The sequence below is a fragment of the Strongylocentrotus purpuratus genome, unplaced genomic scaffold (assembly GCF_000002235.5).
Source record: "Strongylocentrotus purpuratus isolate Spur 01 unplaced genomic scaffold, Spur_5.0 spur5_contig_837, whole genome shotgun sequence".
NCBI classification, from domain to species: domain Eukaryota; kingdom Metazoa; phylum Echinodermata; class Echinoidea; order Camarodonta; family Strongylocentrotidae; genus Strongylocentrotus; species Strongylocentrotus purpuratus.
This window is the reverse complement of record NW_022145543.1, coordinates 613,467-634,792: the sequence shown is the minus strand read 5'-3', so window position 1 is coordinate 634,792 and position 21,326 is coordinate 613,467. Positions and strand designations below refer to the sequence as shown.

General features: G+C 34.8%; 1 protein-coding gene across 1 annotated transcript in view; it reads right to left on the bottom strand.

Moving 5' to 3' along the window:
- Positions 1 to 929: 929 nt before the first annotated feature.
- Positions 930 to 21,326, bottom strand: part of LOC100894037 (nose resistant to fluoxetine protein 6) — a 34,512-nt gene continuing 14,115 nt past the window's right edge. The window contains exons 9-18 of the mRNA XM_030985989.1: positions 20,784 to 20,957; positions 19,778 to 19,874; positions 18,417 to 18,509; positions 16,062 to 16,230; positions 15,342 to 15,421; positions 14,529 to 14,645; positions 13,666 to 13,831; positions 9,399 to 9,588; positions 4,631 to 4,773; positions 930 to 3,194 (exon numbers count right to left, since the gene is read on the bottom strand). Coding sequence (XP_030841849.1) covers positions 3,051 to 3,194; positions 4,631 to 4,773; positions 9,399 to 9,588; positions 13,666 to 13,831; positions 14,529 to 14,645; positions 15,342 to 15,421; positions 16,062 to 16,230; positions 18,417 to 18,509; positions 19,778 to 19,874; positions 20,784 to 20,957 — 1,373 coding nt within the window. The 3' untranslated portion in view covers positions 930 to 3,050. The remainder of the gene's footprint in view (positions 3,195 to 4,630; positions 4,774 to 9,398; positions 9,589 to 13,665; positions 13,832 to 14,528; positions 14,646 to 15,341; positions 15,422 to 16,061; positions 16,231 to 18,416; positions 18,510 to 19,777; positions 19,875 to 20,783; positions 20,958 to 21,326) is intronic.

Below are 21,326 nucleotides of genomic sequence, written 5' to 3'. Positions count from 1 at the left end.
CAGGTTCTCAGAATATCGTGATTACAAGCAATTTCTCATATACATATATGACCCTTTGATCTTTGACCTCATGACCCTAAAATCTACTCAGTTCATTGGCTCTGCAAGATGTCCTGAGTTAAATAGTAATCCATCTGTCAGTTCTAATGAGAATGCGTTCACAAGCTATTTTTGCATACATAATGAGCCTATGACCTTTGACCTTATGAACCAAGAATCTACTCAGTTTATTGGCTCTGCAAGATACATAAATGAAGTTTGGCAGGAATCCATCAATCTGTTCTAATGATTGTATGATCACAAGCTATTTTTTGCATAAATAATGTGCCCTGTGACCTTTGACCTCGTGACCCCAAAATCTAATCAGTTCATCGGCTCTGCAAGTAACAGACATGACCAAAGTTTGGCAGGAATCCATCAATCGGTTCTTCGGATAACGCGATCGCAAGCTTTATTTGCATACATAATGAGCCCTGTGACCTTTGACCTTGTGACCCCGAAATCTAATCAGTTCATGGGCTCTGCAAGATACATACATGACCAAAGTTTAGCAGGAATCCATCAATCGGTTCTTCAGATAACGCGATCACGAGAACGGGACGTACATACGTACGGAAGGACAACCCGAAAACATAATGCCTCCGGCTACTTCGTAACGGAGGCATAAAAAGGGACAGTATTACAACTTCAGAGCATTACTGATCACATCTAGTAGCTGCAGGAAGAAATTTAAAAAAATAGATGATCTACTGGTAGATATTTCTCTATCATCAGCATTATAACATTTTCAAAAATACATTGCAAAAAAAATGTAATTTCTTTCTTCAACGAAGATGCATTTTAAATACCACTTCATGGATTATCAGTGAACATGTGGAAAGATAATATAAAAAGATGATTTAAAGTCAATTGCATAGCTATGGTATGGGGAGGGGGCCAAAATAAAGGAAAAAGAAAGAAAGGAGAAATTGACCAGGATATGGGGATATATGAATAAACAGGAAATAGCTGAACTATGCTATGCCACTAAGTTGACTTTTGACTAAACTGTGAAGTCAATTCCTATTTGATCATACACATCTAAATGACCAACATCACTTTTACAGTAAGTTATGTTCACCAAATGTATATTTTAAAGAAAAATCAAACACACTTACAGTAGCAGAGAATTATTTAAATAAAGCGACAAAATAGTGGAACCATTTCCCTTGTTTGAAAAAGAATTTGGTTTACTTTCAATATCAACAATAAAATTGAGCTGCACACGTAATTCATAGCATTACATTTTCTTCTAGAATATCAAGTTACTAAAAACTCCATGTTAAAAAATCTTCATTGAGCACAATCAAAACGATTAGTCCATATACAACATAATTCATGAGGATGATGGGCAGGTATTTGTCAAAAATATAGTTACAATTCATATAAAAGTATGCAAAATTTACATTGCTTTCATGATAGAATATATACCGTCAACAGCATTTTCACATGGTAGTAAGATTTGCACAATTCCACATTTTACTTCAATACGGAAGCAAGCGGGGGAAAAACAAGGGGGGAAAAAAGGAGGAAAATGGTACTATTTGATTTTAGTGCTCCTATATAATCACCCTACAATCCATCACAGCACTTTAATAGCCATGCTATGCAAAATTATAGCAAAAATGCCTTTGTAACTTTCTTCCTACCTGTGCGGAATTGCACATACACTGACATATATCCATTGTATTTGATCATTACCGTATGTCTCATACAGTATAACGTAAAGTAATATTTAAATCAAATTAAACATTGGAAGCTAGTTAGTACTTCTTGACATTTGGCATGGTGCATGCTCTAGAATCTTTATCATTTTGAATACAATCATCGGATAAATTACAATCTTTGCTGTGATTAGCAATTTGGTCTTGCCACCTTGTTTATGAATGTATCACCGATAAAATTCAAAACATAATTCCAACAGCAGTGCCTCATGTTATTCAAAATGAATTAGCGATTCTTCGATTTCAAGTGCTTAGACCAACAACAAAAAAGTGTAAAAACAATGTAAAGATATAAGGGTAATCTTAAACTGCTTCCAGCACAAAAATTGTATACAAGATGTTATATTCATGACACAAATAGTTGTACTTTAATATACACGACAAACCTTTAACCAATTTCAAGCTATTATCAGAAATATCCTGAACACAACTAATTAAATGTTAAAATATATTTTCTTTAAAATACATGAGCCATCAAAAATGTTTAAAAAAATGACTCAAACTTGAAATATAAAATTATATGACATATATTGCTGTTCCTTTATTTCCATCTTCATATAAAGACCATACCGGTAGGTCATTACAATATCAAAAATGTAATAAAAACTACATGCAATCATACAAATTTATGCAAATATAATTTATGTGAAAAGTTACATAAAAATTCATTTCAAACAGTATCAAAGAGACAAGCCAAGTCGAAAAATCAAAAAAGGGAAACTAAAATAAGTTGATGTCATTTTTTTTTTCCAACTTATTCTGTTACTGACATTTTGTAGAGGGAAAAAAGAAAAAAAAGGACAAAGGAAAAAAAAAAAAAGGACAAAGGAAAAAAAAAAAAACGGACCAAACAAAATAATCTTAATTTTCTTGTAGAACACTGTTTTTTCTACAAACTGATACCAAAATCATCAATATGCTTATAAATTTACAGTTTATCTAAAAAAAGATCGTAATTTAGCAAATCTTCATTGATATTTATGCTAGTACTGTAACAAAGGCGTTTTTAGTTATTGCGCAAAGGCCGCACCCAGACTTTTTGATATACGGTAGAACAACTAAAACATAATGCCTCCGGCTACTTCGTTGCAAAGGCATGAAAAGATTTATCCTTACTTTAATACATGACTAACAAAATTGAAAAATTTGATAAAAAGTTTGAATTCATGCCCTTGTGTTGGGCACACAGCAATTCACCCGGAGTTACTCAGAGATCCTCCCACTGTCCCATACAAAATGATGCGCCTTTGGAGACCTTTCGACTCGATACCATATCAGGGTTTGGAATCACTTTGACCTCTGACCTGACCTCTCGCGGGTGAATGCGCCTCGAAGCATCTTCTCCAGGTTGCCGACAGGGAACTCTATGGTAAGGGTTACCAGTAAGGCCAGGACATGAGCCAGGAATAGGAACGATGCAAACATGTAGACCTGTGTGTGCATGAGTAGGATGTAAAAGAGGGGGCATGCTTATCATTTATGTGCCATAATTATCAATACCGGTAGGCATGCTAACTCTTCATGTACCATAATATTTGTAAACGGTCAATAGAGACGGTATTTTATATAATTAAAGCACCATATCAATCTAGATTGTTATCATTATCATTATAATTTCACATTTGATACTAGTGTTGGTCTTTTTCTGCTAAAACAAGATCTTACATAAAAAAAAAAAGTGTTTCTAAGAGTGTACAGTTACATCAAGTTCATTTCACTCCATTACGATTTCTAAGATGAAACTAATGAAAATACATAGCCTAACAGTAGTATAAGATCTTTAGATTAGTCTTATTGTTGATTACATCCATTGTTTGTACCGATCATTTGTGGAAACCTGCAAAAGCTTAATCTTTCTTTCATCTCAGAAAATCAACTTAGTCTGTGCTTCAAATAAGTAATCTTTTTATGTTTTTATTGAAGAAAAAAAAATACATAAAGACAACAAAATAACATAGGGCATATTGCAACAAACACTATAAGGTGTTGAACCTAAAATATAAACTTATTAAAATAACTGCCGAGCTTGTCAGTTTTAAGGCAACATCATACTCAGTCAATTTTCCCCTTTTCATTACAAAAAAAATATTCACAGAAGTTGAAATGGACAAGGCAAAATTTGGCAAAGTCAAAAAGGAATTGCAAGTCAAAATTTGGAAAAATATGTCTCCATTTCATACTCTGAATTGAAGTTAGATAGCACTGTCAATGTATACTTTCTCAAATCACTCATACTGCCCACCAAGTCTCAAAATCAAACAAGATTGCAATTTAATAGCAGATGATCAGTTAAGGTTAATAGCCCATTAACTTCTGAATTCTTTCACCCCCATAGACTTAATACAGCAACTATCAAGTTCCTGTAGACAATGAATTAACATATTATTATACAACACCTACGTGGATCCCTGTCATTTGATTGGAGGATTTTTGGTCACATGATATTCAATAGATGGTATATTGCACGGTCGTGCATTTTTGGTTATATGCAGACTGCGTACCTCTCTGCCGTGCGCGCGCGTATCCCTGCGTGTATCTGACGCGAAGGCAATCTAAATGTAATCGAGAAGGCTTGAATCCAACTAGAATTTATCTTTAATATAAGGAGTAAAGCATAATTTGTTGATTAACGTTCTATTAGATCTTCTTCGATGTTGTATAAAACAAATAATGAATGTTTTTCATTCGTTCAATGGTTCGAATATTTTCATTCGTTGAAAGATTAACATTAATTCTATTCAACTCGTCTGACGCCTCGTTGAATAGAATGTTAATCTTTCAACTCATGAAAATATTCACACTATTGAACTCATAACCATTTATTATTTGTATATTATTTAAAAAAAAAAATTGTATTCAGCACTTACTTGGTTAATCATAGACCAATGAAAAGGCACAGCCTGAGCAAAGCTATAGACGTAAATGACAACAGGATGAAAGAGGTATGTTGAGTATGTGAGCCGACTTAAAGGGACCCAGAAAGACCAGCTCAAGAAGTCATTGATGAAGCCTGCATAATAAACAAAAATAATATCATAATAGCTACTCTTATACAAGAAAGAATTATTAATATTTTTGCAAATTTTGCAAACCACTCATTGTTCTCATACTTTACAGCATGCCAAGCTTTTAATGTCGCATGTCTTTGAAATGCTAGAGCGCCGTAATGGCAGCACAGCTAAAGCCGGGGTAATAATCTCCAAGTTTGGAAGCACTTAGTGATTGTAATAAGCGCTATATAAAATCTGAGTACTATTATTATTATTATTATTATTATGTTAAAATCACTAAATTGACTGGGTCATACAGAACAGTCTGAGCCCACGCTGATAGTAATATGACACTCTGATTGATTATTTTCATTTATTTCTGTCAATTAATTTAACTACAATTCCATTCAATTCATCATTTATTTCAATTATAAAACCATAAAGTAATACATACAAAAGTAACATGAAACAATCATAATCTTACAATTCTGGAAATCATGAAGAAATTGGAGATAAAAAGGGAAGTTTGAAAAACTTGTTAGCAATAGTCCCCCGACATAAATAATAAATGACAAGATTACATGGTTGGACATGTTACCAAAACAATAAATATATATATATCTAATAAGATACTACACATTATAGTTTAACAATGAACATACACACACACACCATACACACACGTGCGGTACATTGAAAGGTAAAAACGGTTAACGAAAAAATAAAGGGAAGAACCTTAAATGATGACAGAGTAGTGCATAATGTTAGTTTATCAGTTAAATCAGTCCAAATACTGGGACCATTATGTCAAAAAGAGTAAAGCATTAACTGGGTAGAGATCTTTGAATAATGATAATGATAACAAGTATTATATGAATGAACAGTTTATTAAGGATAAACATTTGACAAACTCTTTTAAGTACATACTTATTATAGACATTATACATCATAATAGCACTTGAATGTTATGTATATCATAAATATTGAGTGCTTTCAAGAGAAATAACAGGGGACGTGAGTGAATGAGCTTGATAATAGGAGTTCGTACAAATTCTTAAAGCTTTCTTTTGAAGTTTATAGAGAGGTTCTAGTTTAGTTGTCTCCACACCATAGTACAGTAATGTAAATAAGGCAAAATCAAACAATTGTACAACATAAACAATACTTTTTCAGGCAGAAATACACATAATTTACAAAGAACACTAATGTTTTTAGATATTTTGTTAGTTATATACAATCAATGATCCTGAAAAGATAAAGTGTCATCCAAAAGGATACCAAGAAATTTAACAGAAGAGCAATATTACAAGGATTAGTTTTTTATATTGAGAAACAGTCAGAAGATTATTTGTATTAATATGATCAAAAAGTCTATTGTAAATTAACTTCTCCAGTATCTCAGAGAAACAGTGCAGTACTGTTATAGGTCGATAATTAGAGAATATGCGGGGTCACCTTTTTCAAATATGGGTATGATTTTCCTTACCTTAAAATTCTTGGGGACTTTTCCGGACAAAAAGGAGAGATTGCATATACAAATAATTGGTTTCACAATACAATACAACTCAATACAATAAAGTCATTTCTATAGCGCTCTTACAAACTAACTGTTGTTTCACAGCGCTTTACATAAAAGTTATCAAAGAATCTATTGTTCATCATGGTCAAAGAGGAGAGTTTTAGACATTTTCGGAAGACACCCAGCAAAGGTGCTAATCGAATAAAACGTGGAAGCTCATGCCAGAGTCGAGGAGCGCATGCATGGAAAGCATTGTCACCAGCTTTGGTATACAATGAATTTAATGAAATGTATGTCATGTTTTATTATGTACTGACTGATTCCTTGAATTGAGCAATTTGACAATGTTTAAAACTTCTGTTTCATTGGTAGGGTGAACAAATTTTGATTTGTTACAAGAATCTCGTAAAAATGAACTAAAATTGCATTTAGATTTCTGAATATGTTTAGATTTTAGTTTTGTAGCAATACTAGAAAAACAATCAATTGACAATCGGTTAACTTGTTCTTACCTTTAAGAAAATAATTACTGGTAGGATATTAGCATTTTCTTCTCTTTCCTTATAAATCATTTAGTTTTAGACATATTATTTCTATTCTTCAAAATAATAATAAATCAAAAAAATATTTTTTTCTTACAGGCTGTAAAATTGAGTTTAAAGGGACTTGGTACCATTGTTCAGATGAGAGGTACAAAGTAGTGGTACCAAGGTAGTGACTTCAATGCTACATGTACAATTAAAGATAATCTGAAAATTTGAGTGAAAACGGACCATATTTATTCATGGTTAAAATTGGGAAAAATTGATCTGATCAATTCCTTAATTCTCCCAACAATAATCTTACAATTTTATTACATTTTAGGTGAATGTAAATCGTCACAAAGCAATAAAATGACTCTACATTCCATTCCAGACATTTAAGTGTTGACATATTTTTCATAGCCTGTTTTATGTCTTTTTTTTCGTGGACAAACGGTTGGGAAAATTCAAAAATGGTTGGGAGAATTTACTGTTAATCACTTTTAGAGGGTGTGTCATACTTTAACGCCTTTAAAGGAAACCATAGATATCTTCGTGGTTAGAGAATTTTTTCTGGATTTTTTGCATGTCAGAGGGTTAGTACAGTAGAAGGAATATAGTACAAAAATTCAGCAATTTTTTCATCAACTTTCAACAATGTTACCAAGTCACTTTAATTTATTTCTACATTTTTTATATCTACATTCACTGCTGTTGTTTCTTTTCTGACAAAATGTTTTATATAACCTATAATTTTTATTAATTCATTTTAACAGTGAAGGGGTTATCCAAGGTTTTGTGGCAGTTTCCTTTTCTTCACTTTACGAACAACAAAGTTATGATCATACACGGTTTTAAATGTGTTTAGAAATAAATTATAGGCTTCATCTGCATCACAAGAAAACTAGATTGACCTTGGACTGCGCGCATTCGAAAATGATGCCTCCACCATGGAGCAATTTTACAAACCAATACAGAAGTAATTTGTAAAATTCAAGTTTGATTGTAAACCATTAAAAAAATCTCAGAATATTGTGATTACAAGCAATTTTTCATATACATGTTTGACCCTTTGATCTTTGACCTCATGACCCTAAAATATAATCAATTCATTAGCTCTGCAACATACATACAAGTCTTGAGTTTGATAGTAACCCATCCGTCGGTTCTATTGATAATACGTTCACAAGCTATTTTTGCATAAATAATGAGCCCCATGACCTTTGACCTCATGACCCAATATTGAATCAGTTCATTGGCTCTGCAAGATACATACATGACCCAAGTTTGGCGGTAATCCATCAATCGTGTCTTGAGATAATGCAATCACGAGCTATTTTTGCATACATAATGAGCCCCGAGACTTTTGACATTTAACCTTGTGTCTCCAAAATCCATCAATGGGTTCTTGAGATAACGCGATCACAAGCTATTTTTGCACACATAATGAGCCATGTGACCTTTGACCTTGGATCCCATGACCCCAAAATCTAATCAGTTCATTGGCTCTGCAAGATACATACATGACCCAACAAGTTTGGCAGAAATCCATCAATCGGTTCATCGATGGACATATCATTGAGCAGGTCAGTAATTATATGTACATCTACTTGGGATAAAATATCACAGATGATGCCAGATGCGAAGCAGAAATAAAAAGAACACTAGAAATTGCTCGTAATACATTTCTGGCAATGAAAAACTTATTTACAGATAGAAAGGTGAAATTTGCACTTAGGTTGAGACTATTGTATGGAGCAGAAACATGGACAATAAGCAAGGCCATGGAAAATAGAATAACATCTTTTGAAATGTAGGTCTACAGAAGAATGATGAAAATATCCTGGAAACAAAAGAAAACCAACAAAGATATGTCTCATGGCAGGGCGTAAACAAATTGCACTGGTAGGATTAGTCAAGGAGATAAAACTCGAATACTTTGGTCATGTTAAAAGACACCAAAACCTCTTAAAGGATGTATTAAAGGGAAGGGTGGAAAGTACTAGACCAAGAGGGAGACCCAGAATCAACTGGGAAGAGAATGTCAAGAACTGGAGTGGACTAAAATTGCAAGAGTGCACCAGAATGGCATGGGATAGAGTAAAATGGAGAGATGTTGCAATGAACCTTCAAACCGGGAGAAAATACTTAGATAGATAGAGATAGACTTTGTAGCAGAGGCATTCCATTCTAAACTCTCAGTGAACAGCACAACATCTTGCTGAGTAGACTATTAATAGGGCGCACAGGGGAACCAAGTCTGACTTGGGTTCTGTGCGTGCCCTATATGTAGGGTTCTATGTTATCCTTTATTTTCTTTGTAACCCTTATTAACAGTTAAACCGTTTACCAAAAGAATGCAAGGTAAAGTTTTTTGAGGTTGGTTTTGCCAACTATACACAAATTATTTTTTCAGGCGATTGGTATGCTTTAAAGCTGAAATAAGGATTTATGGCAGGTCTCAACTGGGAAAGCCACAAAGGCTTATATTCTATTGATAAGCTAAACCTGACTCTTGGTTTAAGCAAAGTCCAAGATGTGTTTGACATAGAGGCAGCTTCCTTTTTTTTATTAGACTTAACTTCAGATCAAAGAGTTCACTCACCCCCGTAACCATAGTGACATGCAAACACCACCCAGCAGAGTGCAATAGCCCATGTAAAGGTAGAGAAGCTGTTATAAGCAATGCTGGTAGCCATGGTTGGTGTAGATGCCCCTCTGTTAATATCGTATAGACCATAGACTACCGCCATCCCGAGACCCCCTGCGATGGCCCATCCTGCAGCTGCAAATACCTGGTACGGAGAATGAAATAAATGAAAGACGATGCTAATAATATTTATTTATTTTTATTTTTTTCATATTTTTTCCCTCCACAGGGATTTTATTGATTTTCATTTGAAACACATACAAAAATATATATTTAAGGTAATTTACATTATAACATAAATAAAATTGGCTTTTCAAGATACAAGTATTGTTGAACTGTTGAGTTAACATAAAACTAACAAATCAATAATTCATTTCTGACACTCATGGAAAGAAAAACAAATACAGAAAAAAATATCATTTTAAGTAAAAAAATTCCTGAATTGAAACCATTTTCTTGTGAATTTATCATTTCTTCAATTCGAATTTGCATTATACTTCTCGTTTTTGAAGTAATTTATAATCGAAACTCTTATATTATCAAAGTCGGGCAATTGTTTCTTTATTTTGCAAGTATACACCATCTGTCACACCACAATCAGTATTCAATTCAATGCATAATTATTTAAACCTTTTAAACCAAATAATTTATCTTGTAATGAAAATGTTAATTTATTTCCGGTTCCAGTATTAATCCAGTGTTCTAACCTACCTCAAATATTTTTAACATGCGTACAATTACATAGCAGATGTATAACTGTTTCAATCTGTTCATTACAAAAAGTACATTCTTTTCTTGGGACTAAATTCATTTTAAACAGTAGATCGTTTGTATATAAGACTTTAAACTGAAACCATCGTAAGCCCACATCAATGGTACAATTAAATCCAATAGAACAATATGTTTCCCAACTCTTATCATTCAGGTCGAAAATGCATTTCCATTTAAGAAAACTTTTACATACCGGTAGTCCTTTTCTTCTCTTTTATAAAATTGCATAGATATGTAAACATCCTTTAATACGTTTCATAACAAATGCTATTGTATCTGGGAAAAGAGGTTGTGGCACCTTGTTAAAAATAGTACAATTGTTAAACCCTTGTCTAATTGCATCACATAATCCACGATAAAAAAGAAAATTTATTTGAATATTAAACTTTTCTTGAAAGTGTTCCAGAGAGAAAAAAAAATCACCATTTGTGTCTAAAATATCATTGACAAAACAAACTCCCTTTTGACACAATTTTTTTATTATATATTGAGCTATTGCCTATTTTAATGTAATCATTATTCCATAAGGGTTGGCAAGAAATGTTATCATAATGCATGGACAAGAGCGTACTATAAGCCATGAACATTTCTTTCCAAAAAAGGTTAGTTTTACCTGCCAGTTCCCGAAAATAATTGTTTCCCATATATAATTTTAAATCTTGCCGTTCAGGCAAGAAAGATTGCAAAAGACAGAGGATATTGCTATCTATTGAGCCAATTACTAATCTCTTAATCCAGGAAATTTTTAATGATTGGCAATGTGTGTATATATCTATCATTTTAACCCCTCCGTCTGAGTAACTTTGTGACATTTGATTTCTACTTATTTTATCAGGTTTCTCCCCCCATATAAATCTATAAAAGTGAGCATTTATATCTTTCAAAAGATTTTCACCAGGATTAGGGAGGGACAAAAAAAGGTAGTTTAATTTGGATACCAACAATGAATTGACGGCAGTGATTCTTCCAAGAACAGTTAAGTATCGCCTTTACTACGATGTCATTTGACTTTTGATTTCTTTAAATTTTTCATTATAATTGTGAATTATCAATTTGGGCAAATCCGTACAAAAGTCTATACCTAAATATCTGAAATAATCATCAAATACCCAATTTAGATTTCTATTCAAAACACCATCTTTCTTGTTTTTAAATCCTCCAATCCAAATCGCATGTGTCTTCTGTATAATAACTTTTAAACCAGACATTGCATTATATTTATCTAAAATGTTTAATGCACTGTTTAATTCCATTACTGACCCCTTCAATGTTAGAAGAGTATCGTTTGCATATTGAATTATTTTAAGTTGTCTACCAGGTAAGCTCAAACCAACAATGGAACAGAATTTCTAAACAAAAGACCTAGTATTTCGGCACATAACAGAAAGATAAGAGCTGACATGGGATCTCCTTGACGACAACCTGACTCTATTGAAAATCTTGGAGACAGGTGTCCAACTGTCCATTGATTAATACACAGGATTGAGCATTTTCATAGAATACATTAACCCATTTTACAATAGAGGGACCAAACTTAAAAAAGTGCAATACTTTTCTAATAAAATCATGAGAAATAGAATCAAATGCAAAATCTATAAGCAGCAATAAACCGGGAATGTCATTGATATCAGTATACAATAATAAATCATATAACAAATGGATATTCTCTCCAATGAAGCGCCCTGACATAAAGCCTTTCTGATTTTCATGTATAAGAAAAGGAAGTACGTTCTTTAATCTGTTTGCTATACAAGCGGAACCTAATTTATATACCAATTTCAATAAATCTCCCCAAAATCGTTTTATAGAAGCTTCTTCCTCAGGTACAAAATGTGTATCTTGCAAGCAACATATTTTGAACTTTTTTAACTTAACAAATCTAAAACATCATTTCTTTTTTCGCGATTTCCCAAACCTCCACAGTTCAAAGAAATTATATTGAAACTAGCCATTGAATATCAACTTAATCGCGGTACTATGAAAATCAAATCCTGTGGAGTTTTTCTTTTGTAATATCAAACAAATAACACTGACTGCACTATGCGCTAGTCCGCCGAAACAGCTTACACTGCAACACCTATGACAATTACAGCGATGTCTAGCACAAACGAAACTACAAAACAAAAACACATATGTCTCTGATAGCGAGACAAGACGCAATACCAAGAAAGCCACAGGTGACCACAAAATTTGCTGTGGATCCCCGAACCCCACCAATCCAACTAAGAGGGAGAATGTATCAAACGTTTCTCCCTCGGAAAGAAAGCAACTTTTGTCATGTTCGGGAAATGTATACACTTAATTATTTTACATATTTACAAATGTGCGACCTCCTATGATTCACACGGTTAACCTAAACACAAACTCCCCTTTCACAGAAGAGGTCAAATATAATAAAAAGATCGATAGCTTGACCGTAGTACTTTTTCGGAAACGACTAGCCCTTGATCATAGTCTTAATTTGTATCTTTATTATGATAAGGCCAAATGGAAAAAAAAAAAACAGTAGGAAGGAGGAGGCCCTTTTTCAAAACGGCCGCTCGGTACATTTTTCCTGACAGTCGGGCTATTTTTAAAGATGGCCGCTGGTGTTTTTGTTTTTTTAAAATCAGAAACAAATAATTTTATCAGTATGTTTTTCACGATTTAATTCATTGAAAGAAAAAAAAAAATTAAAAAATAGGAGGCGGCCCCCAAAAAGAAAGCGGGCGGGGACGCTAATAATGTATATTTTTTGTTAATGTCCTAATGATTATAATACCTATACTACTATAACTAATTAGTATTTGTAAACCACCAACCCCACATAAGTAATGCCCCTAAGATGAGTGTCTTGCAAAAAAAATTGTTATCGTCGTAGCAGGGATTTGAACCTTCTGATCTAAATCCCAGTGACCTATCCACTAAACCTCATCACCTCTACAAGTCATAGGGCAGTTTATGTGACTGGTTTACCCAAACCCTGATTTGCTGCTGATCAGGCTTTATCTTCTTTTAAAAGTTTACACTAGCCCTTAATGCCTTGATGTAAATATTCATATTCAGGGCCGCAGTCCGAGAGATTTACACATCCTATCAATGAAAATTGCTCAGCAATACATTCCACAAATGAATCATTGGCCGATTTGATGGTGTGCGGTAACCTCATAACATAGGAACAAACAGATTGTCTAGCCTCCTGACTAAAAGGTTCCCATATTCATTATCGGTTATCCAACATATGCTCTGGGCTTTTGTTTTGTCAAAGATACAGTATTAGGCCTAGGATAGCGATTGAATTGAAGGTTGGATTTAGGTTTAGGGTCAAGTACAGACTCAAAGGTTGAAGTTTGAAAATCAACTATTGTATGAAATTGACTGCAAAGGAATTGTTACTCAATACATCCTTTCATCTAGCTTCAACAAAATGAAACTCTTCCATCCAAGAAGTTGTTATTGTTGCTCTACTCACTGGTGACAATTTGATCCGTCTCCTCCGACTCTCAATCTCACAAATGAAGTGTCCCATCGCTATGCCAACAAGGTATGGCGGGATGCGGCAGTATGGTTTCACATATACCATTTTCTGAAAATCAAGGTTGCTGCTTAAGCCAGTTCCAGAGCCACCGGCAAAAGCTCTGGAGAAAAAAAAACCCAGAGAAGACAGTGATAGTCCTTTCACCTCTGTTAATACTGCAATATTGATGATACGCATTGGTACACCATTTTCTTTGCGATCTATTCATATCAGCGAGAAAACAATGTGATAATACTGAACATTGTGGCATTCCCCCTTTTGCCATGAGAGAACTTCTCATACATTTTTTTTAATTGCTGCCAAACTAAATGTCACCACAAAACAAAAAAATTCTCTTTCTTTCAAACTTACATGAACCAAACATAAAACATGGGAATCAAAACAATGATGCCAATTTAGAGAGTGAAACTGCTAACAATTTCTTGCCGTATTTTATTTTTAATTTTTTTAAAATCATTTTTCTCTCACAGAAACCCATTTCCTTTGAACCGTCCTGGATGCCCTTCAACAATGGTAAATTAAAAAGACCGTATAAAAGTGGATAAGAAAGTAAGCTGCCAATTAAAAGAATGTATTCAACAGCAATCTATTTCTTCAAAGACTGATCTTACAAAAGCCCATTTCACTAGATATATCACCTTTAAAATGTACTGGTGAAATTAACCCTTTCAAAATAAATGTACATGTAATGACAAAAAAAAAATTAACACACACAAAATAATGATTTCATGAAGAAGTGGTCAAAATCAATTCAACATGTAAATTTTCTTTTAACCAATGCTTCATGAACATCTTACCCAGCGATGGAAAGAAAGAAGCCTGGAAGAAAATCATTCTGATAGACGAGAACTGAGGTTGTAATGAAGCTAGCTGCACAGACTACAGCCAAAGCAATCATACCAAGTACAGGGAACCTGAAAAGGACACGTTATAAACAAAATATTATAGAGAAAAATTAAAGCCCCACGGACCAGACTGCCAATTTGAGATTCGCATGGACTTGGTGATTTCAAACATTCATAACTATCTTATTATTGGTCCCATTTACTTCAAACTTTCAGCATTCTGTTTATTTTGTTTTTTTCCTTTCATACAAATGAACTTGTCACAGAGGCTGGATTGCCCTTTCAATGTGAAACACTCTGCTCTATGGAAACATAAAATGTTTTCTTCAAAGACATGTAGGCTGCGTCTCACAAAACCATCATAAGTACAAGTTGAGCGACATCCCATTGAAACGTGTGTTAAACTTAATACAATGTCGCTCAACTTGTTCTTATGACGGTTTCGTGAAACGCAGCCCAGTTCTCTTAAGCAAGTTTACTGTACAGTTGGTGGATCCCAGTTTTTGTGAAGGGGGGGGGGGGGGGGGGGGAGGGGGGCACAATGCTGAAAAATCAAAGACAAATAAAATAGCTCTCAGGCTTACCAGAAAAGATTTCAGTATCAAAAATCTCTGACAAACACACACATTATACTTCTTTCTTTCTTTCATGTACTTAGGGTATGCCAGATAGAGTTTTGCTAGGGATGGCTGGGAGGGGGTGCACCCCTCATCCTGAATATGCCAATGCTGTACAACTGCATTTGGTATTAAACAGCTTACTTACCAGAACAAAGGAATTATGAAGAGTGGACTAATGATGAAAAACTGCATGTCATTGGCTAGGTACCATCCCCAGGATACACACTAAAGAGAACAAGATCAGTACAATATACAAGAAAAGAGTAATACAAATGTGACTTATAATATTATCATTATCAATAGATAGCAATGATCATCATATCAATATGATATACAATTTCTGTGATTCTATGACATATGCCCTTGCAGAAATGAATCTGCAGTCAATTTCCTACAATAACCATTTGCGGTAGAGCGTCTGCCAGTTGAACCAAAGATCCCGGGTTCGACTCCCACCAAGGCAGATGACTGAAGCCTGCGTTGTGTGTTTACGAGCCCCTTCCCTTGTTCATAGACGCAGGCTATGTTAAAAGAAAACACTCCGTCCCTCGGATAGGACGTTAAATTGAGGCCCTGTGTACAGGAGAGTCACCACCCTTGCACGTTTAGAACCCATTGCACCATTCGTATAAGAGTAGGGGGAAACCCCGGTGTAATGGTCCACCTGCACACCCCAATCAGGCCGAGTATACAGCAGATTATCTTGAAGAAGAAGAAGAAGGATCCTGCATAAAACCCTGGACCCAACATCATACCCAATCCTAACCCTAACCATATCCGTACATGTAACTACACTAAAACCAATCTGCAACCCCTGAAATTACCTACCACTACAACTAGGACAATACAATATCTCATGTCTTACATCTTTCTGACCTTCTTGCACAAAGTTATTGATGTATAGAAGATCTGACCACCAATAACTCTTGCAAAATCCGATGGTCCTGTCCAACCTGAACCAGACGGGACCCTGGTTGAGGTTTGGTAGCAGGAATGTTAACACAACGATCAGGAGAGCTAGGGTTGGTGTTAACCTGTTAAATAAAATGAGAGACGTTGCATACTATTAAGGTGTGTTCAGACATGGTCATAGTTATATAATGAAAGAGTATGTATCAGGATGTATTTGTAATTATATACCTCTCTTTAGAAATCTAGCCATCTGATTGGTCGAAATTGCAGTCTTGATTTTGGATATTCCCTTAAAGAGACAAACAAATGGTCAATAGTTCATGAGTGATATCCGTTGCCCTGGGTAACAGGCAGCATGAATCAATTGTGCTCAGATCCCCATTGGTTTATGTGTTCAAATTTTCTTTGTGCAAGCGCGGACACCATACAGTGCTTTTTGTCTCTGATTCCCAAATGATTGAAACTTTCAGTCATTTTTCAAGTGAAGATAAACAGAAAGTTTCTCAGATTTTCTTTGATGTTTTAACCAATATTTACTCAATAAAATATAAGACGTACATGTACCGTAAATCTCTGTGTATAAGGCGCAATTTTTTCCGCCAAAAAAAATTGAAAGTCGGGGGTGCGTCTTATACACAGGTACAGACAAAAAAAGTTTATATGTTTTTTGTTTTTGTTGTTAGATTCGATTTATGGCGCTATGCCTGGCAATGTCTCCCAGCTCAGTAATCAGTGTGTTGACTCACCACTCGGAAACTACAACACTCAAATTTGTCTGTCATCTTGGTTTGAAAGTAATCTTTCTAATAGAGCTCAACATGTAGTTTATAATAATAATTCCTCAATTTTTTTTTCTATAACAAATAGTGTACCACAAGGTTCTATCCTATGTACTCTATTATTTTTGATTTACATTAATGATCTTACACATTCTTCTAACAAGGGAAACGCTCTCGGCGGTCTCGCCTGCATTACGCAATTCGATATGATGAAAAATTGAGGTTGGGACATTATTTATAGGCAGGGTGGCCCATTAGCAGGCCCCCGAAATGTGTACATACATTAATGCACACAAACTAAAAAAGAAAAAAAAAAGAATCTTGTAGTACCTTTTAGAACTGAGCTCTTCATATACCAAAACCACAAGTTGGTCCATATACATTGGCACACTGTGTGTGTGTCCTGATAAATTTCTAAAACAAATTTTCAATTACACAGAGGCTCTTTTAATGCATTACGCAATTTGATATGATGAAAAATTGAGGTTGGAACAATATTCATAGGCAGAGTGGCCCATTAGCAGGCCCCAAAAAATGAAATCCTCTAAATATAATCACATTTTGAACTGAATATTGACTAAGAATCATCAGAAGAATTATTTACTATTTAATGTACCACTATCGATAACTTGAATGAAATAAATGAACAAATTAATCCAGCAAAATTATTAATTCTCATATTAAGTTGTGAAAACATAATCCAAGTCTACTGACCTTTGACCTTGTGACCTGAAATTTGTGTCATATGATTTGTGATACTTGATAACCCTTGGGTACAAGTTTCATGGAATTTGAACAATCAATTTTGAAAATATGCTAAAAATTCAAAATCTTGATGTAGATGGCACAACAAAGTCTAAGTTTGTTGACCTAAAATGACCTTTGACCTTTGACCTTAACTTAATGACCTGAAATACTACTCACATGATTGGTGATACTTGATAACCCTATAGTCCAAGTTTCGCTGACTAAGAACTTAAACTTTCAAAATTATATCAAAAATTCAAAACTTAACCTTAGGTTAAGTTTTCGATGATGCCGCCACAACATAGTCCAAGTCTGTTGACCTGAAATGACCTTTGACCTTGACTTTGTGACCTGAAATTCTACTCACATGATTGGTGATACTTGATAACCCTATAGTCTAAGTTTCATTGACTAAGAACTTAAACTTTCAAAATTATATCAAAAATTCAAAAACTTAACCTTAGGTTAAGTTTTTGATGTTGACGCCGCCACCGTCGCCGCCGTCACCGGAAAAGCGGCGCCTATGTCTCGCTTTTTAGCTACGCAGGCAAGACAAAAACGACATTGTTACTATAATTTGTGACAAATTCACAAGCACAAATCAGCACCTTCAACTGCACCTCGATGTTAAATGAAGGTCCTTCCCCGCGTGGGTTTTCGGCAACAAAACAACAACAAACAAACAAAACAAAAAAACAACAAAAAAACGCCCCCAAAATAGGGGTGCGCCTTATACACAGGTGCACCTTATACACAGAGATTTACGGGTATGTAGAATGTACCTGATGTATCGATGGATATAGTACCAGAGCCAAGGTATCTTGCCTCCTGTCTCTTTCATTTTCTTCAAGGTGTGATAAGCCAGTAGCATCCCACTGAAGGAAGGAGAACAATCACGTTAGGATTCTAAATCATGTTTCATGTTTAGGATCAACAATTCCAGGGGGGTGTTTCACAAAGATCCTAAGTTGAACTTATCTCTATGATAGACTTGAAAATTATGGAAAGCCGTTAGCATCTATGAAAATATTTTGTAAAGTTATTTTAAGAGGCATAAAGTGTTGATTCAAATCTTCCATATTTCTAATGTCAAGGAGGTTTCATGTTCTTGATGTGGAATTTATAAAAAGTCTAAAATACTTGAATTTTCACTTCTGAATATATTTTATTTCAAGGCTACATATGGCTCTCCATAATATTTAAGTCCAACTTAGAGTTAAGTTTGTCTTGAGATCTTTGTGAAACAGGGCCCTGATGTATATTTACAACTATCCGTTCTCAGGATAGCATGAAGAATGACGAGAGATCGAGAGACCAAACTCTGATGTCACATGTTTGTATAGTCCTACATACTTTAATGTGTCCAATGCTCTTCATCGTTTGTGATTCTTAGAATGATTTATAGTCATTTTGTTATAATTTTGAACCTACTTCTGAACCTCATAAACATGATTATTTGTATTAACTACTTTAGCGACCATTCGGAATATTACTTCTCAACAATTGAGTTTCTTTCACAACATAATTGCATGACCACTACTCAACTACTAAACTCAACTAATCTACTCCAAACTGAAAAATGAAAGGGATGAATTATATATCATCGGAAAGCTTATAAGCCATAGATTACAATAATATCAATTACGGTATATGTCATTTTAGTGTTTGTCAGAGGAGTATCAGAGCTCTCTCTGAAAACTCAAAATCTAAAGTATGAAAATCGGAAGTTGTCAACCTAAAAACTTGCTATCGACTTGATGACATCATCTTATGTGGAGTACGAATATTAACAATGACTTTGCATTAATAAAGCACGGCTCATCGCCTCAGCTATATAGGCGAGCCCATGGGGTCCACATGTTATGTAGTCACTGTAACTTCGCTAAATTTGACCCCTGTTGACCCATAATTTGGAGGGGTGCGGAAAATGAGGTTTTAATTTGCTTATGTGCAATAACGAAAGGGTAAATACTTGTTATTCTGTTATATTTGTATTCTCCATTCATTCAGTTTTCCATTTATATCAAGTTGTATTTTTTATCGGATAGGTCTTTAAAATAGCTAATGGACTCTTGAAATAACAATCAATGATAGCTCCTTGTGATCATAGTGGTTACAGTAGGCATGAAATTGGATTTCTTACCTCAGAAAGAAGAAGGTATCTACTCCTAAAAATGCATTGGCGATAGCTTGGAATGCAAAGTTATCCAACCATCTACCAATGGCTGATACAATATTCTCTGTATAGAAAAGAAATAGATTGTAACAGTTTTTACCCCTTTGGCGCATCACAAACTTAATTGTCATTGTGATGTACACGTGCATAGGGTACTGTTTTAGGTCATTATGACGTAGTGAGCACTGCTGTTATGAAGACACAAAAATTCAACCAATAAAGTTTGGGGATTTGGACTTATAAATAATAGTGCTAGGAATATACTAATGCGAGTGTGAGTGTATACATGCATATCCCTCCCCTCCTCCTCTTCATCATTACATGCCCCTCTCCCCCCCCCCCCATTATTACCATCACATTATCAATAAGAAATGCATAGCTGGTTTATGAACAAAAACCATAAATGAACTTTCAAACAGCAAATTTTACATTTTCATTCCTGCAGGATTCTTTTTGGCAACTTCAGGCATGTGTATGCCATCAGGGTGGCGGAATAGGCTAGTTGCCCTTCTCCCTAAATGAGCAGGTGATTTAATATCTTCAGGCTCTCAATGAACAGAACAGGCGCGTACGCAGGGGGGGGGGGGTGGTTTTCGGGGGTCAACCCCCCTTCTGTCAAATTGATTTTTTTTTTGTGTTTTGGAGGAAACCCCCCACCCCTCATTTTTCTTTTAATAACAAAAAAAAAAATATACAAAAAAGTTTAAAAAAAATAAAATTGTGCTAATGGGTGACCCAAAACAGGTGACCTTACCCCCCACCCCTCCCCCCAATGGAACAAAATATCGATCGGCCAAATTTTTTGGACCCCAAAAAACACAAACATGTGCCCCCCCCCCCCTTATTCAGCGCGATTTTCAAATTTTAAAACCCCCCCCTTCGAAAAAATCCTGCGTATGCGCCTGGAACAGAGTAATGTGTATTCACATACTGGTTATCTATCGAATCCCTAGCGATAACCCCACCTCCTTACCACTTGTTTGGGCCTGCAAGATGAAGATTAGCGTGTGACCCAATATGACCCAAGATATGCTGATGACACGGATTCCATTCAAACAAGATATACTGCCCTCTGCCTGCTTGGTGTTCAGAAGCTTGGGCAGGTTACGAGACATCGCGAAACAAAGCAGCACTCGTACCAAGACATCTGTTACAGTAAAAACAAAATAGACACATGTGATGAGAAGCTGCGACTCATATAACAGTCATGGTTAAAACTATAGTTCCTTGGTGGTTCAAGACTGCACTATGCCCCCTCGGCTTTGTTTAGGGGCACAGTTCAGTATTGATATATTTGTTTTATATTTTTCAAACCAAACTATATAAAAATAATAATGATAATAATGTTTCCTGTCAATGAAGTAATTTTTATTTTTTTTATTTTTTTATTTAGGTTTTATTTCCACATTAACTGCAACATATACAAAGTAACAAAACATGTACATAATATTTGATTGATACAACAGTAATAAAAACGATGTAATGGCAAGTCACTAAATACATATGATGCTAACAA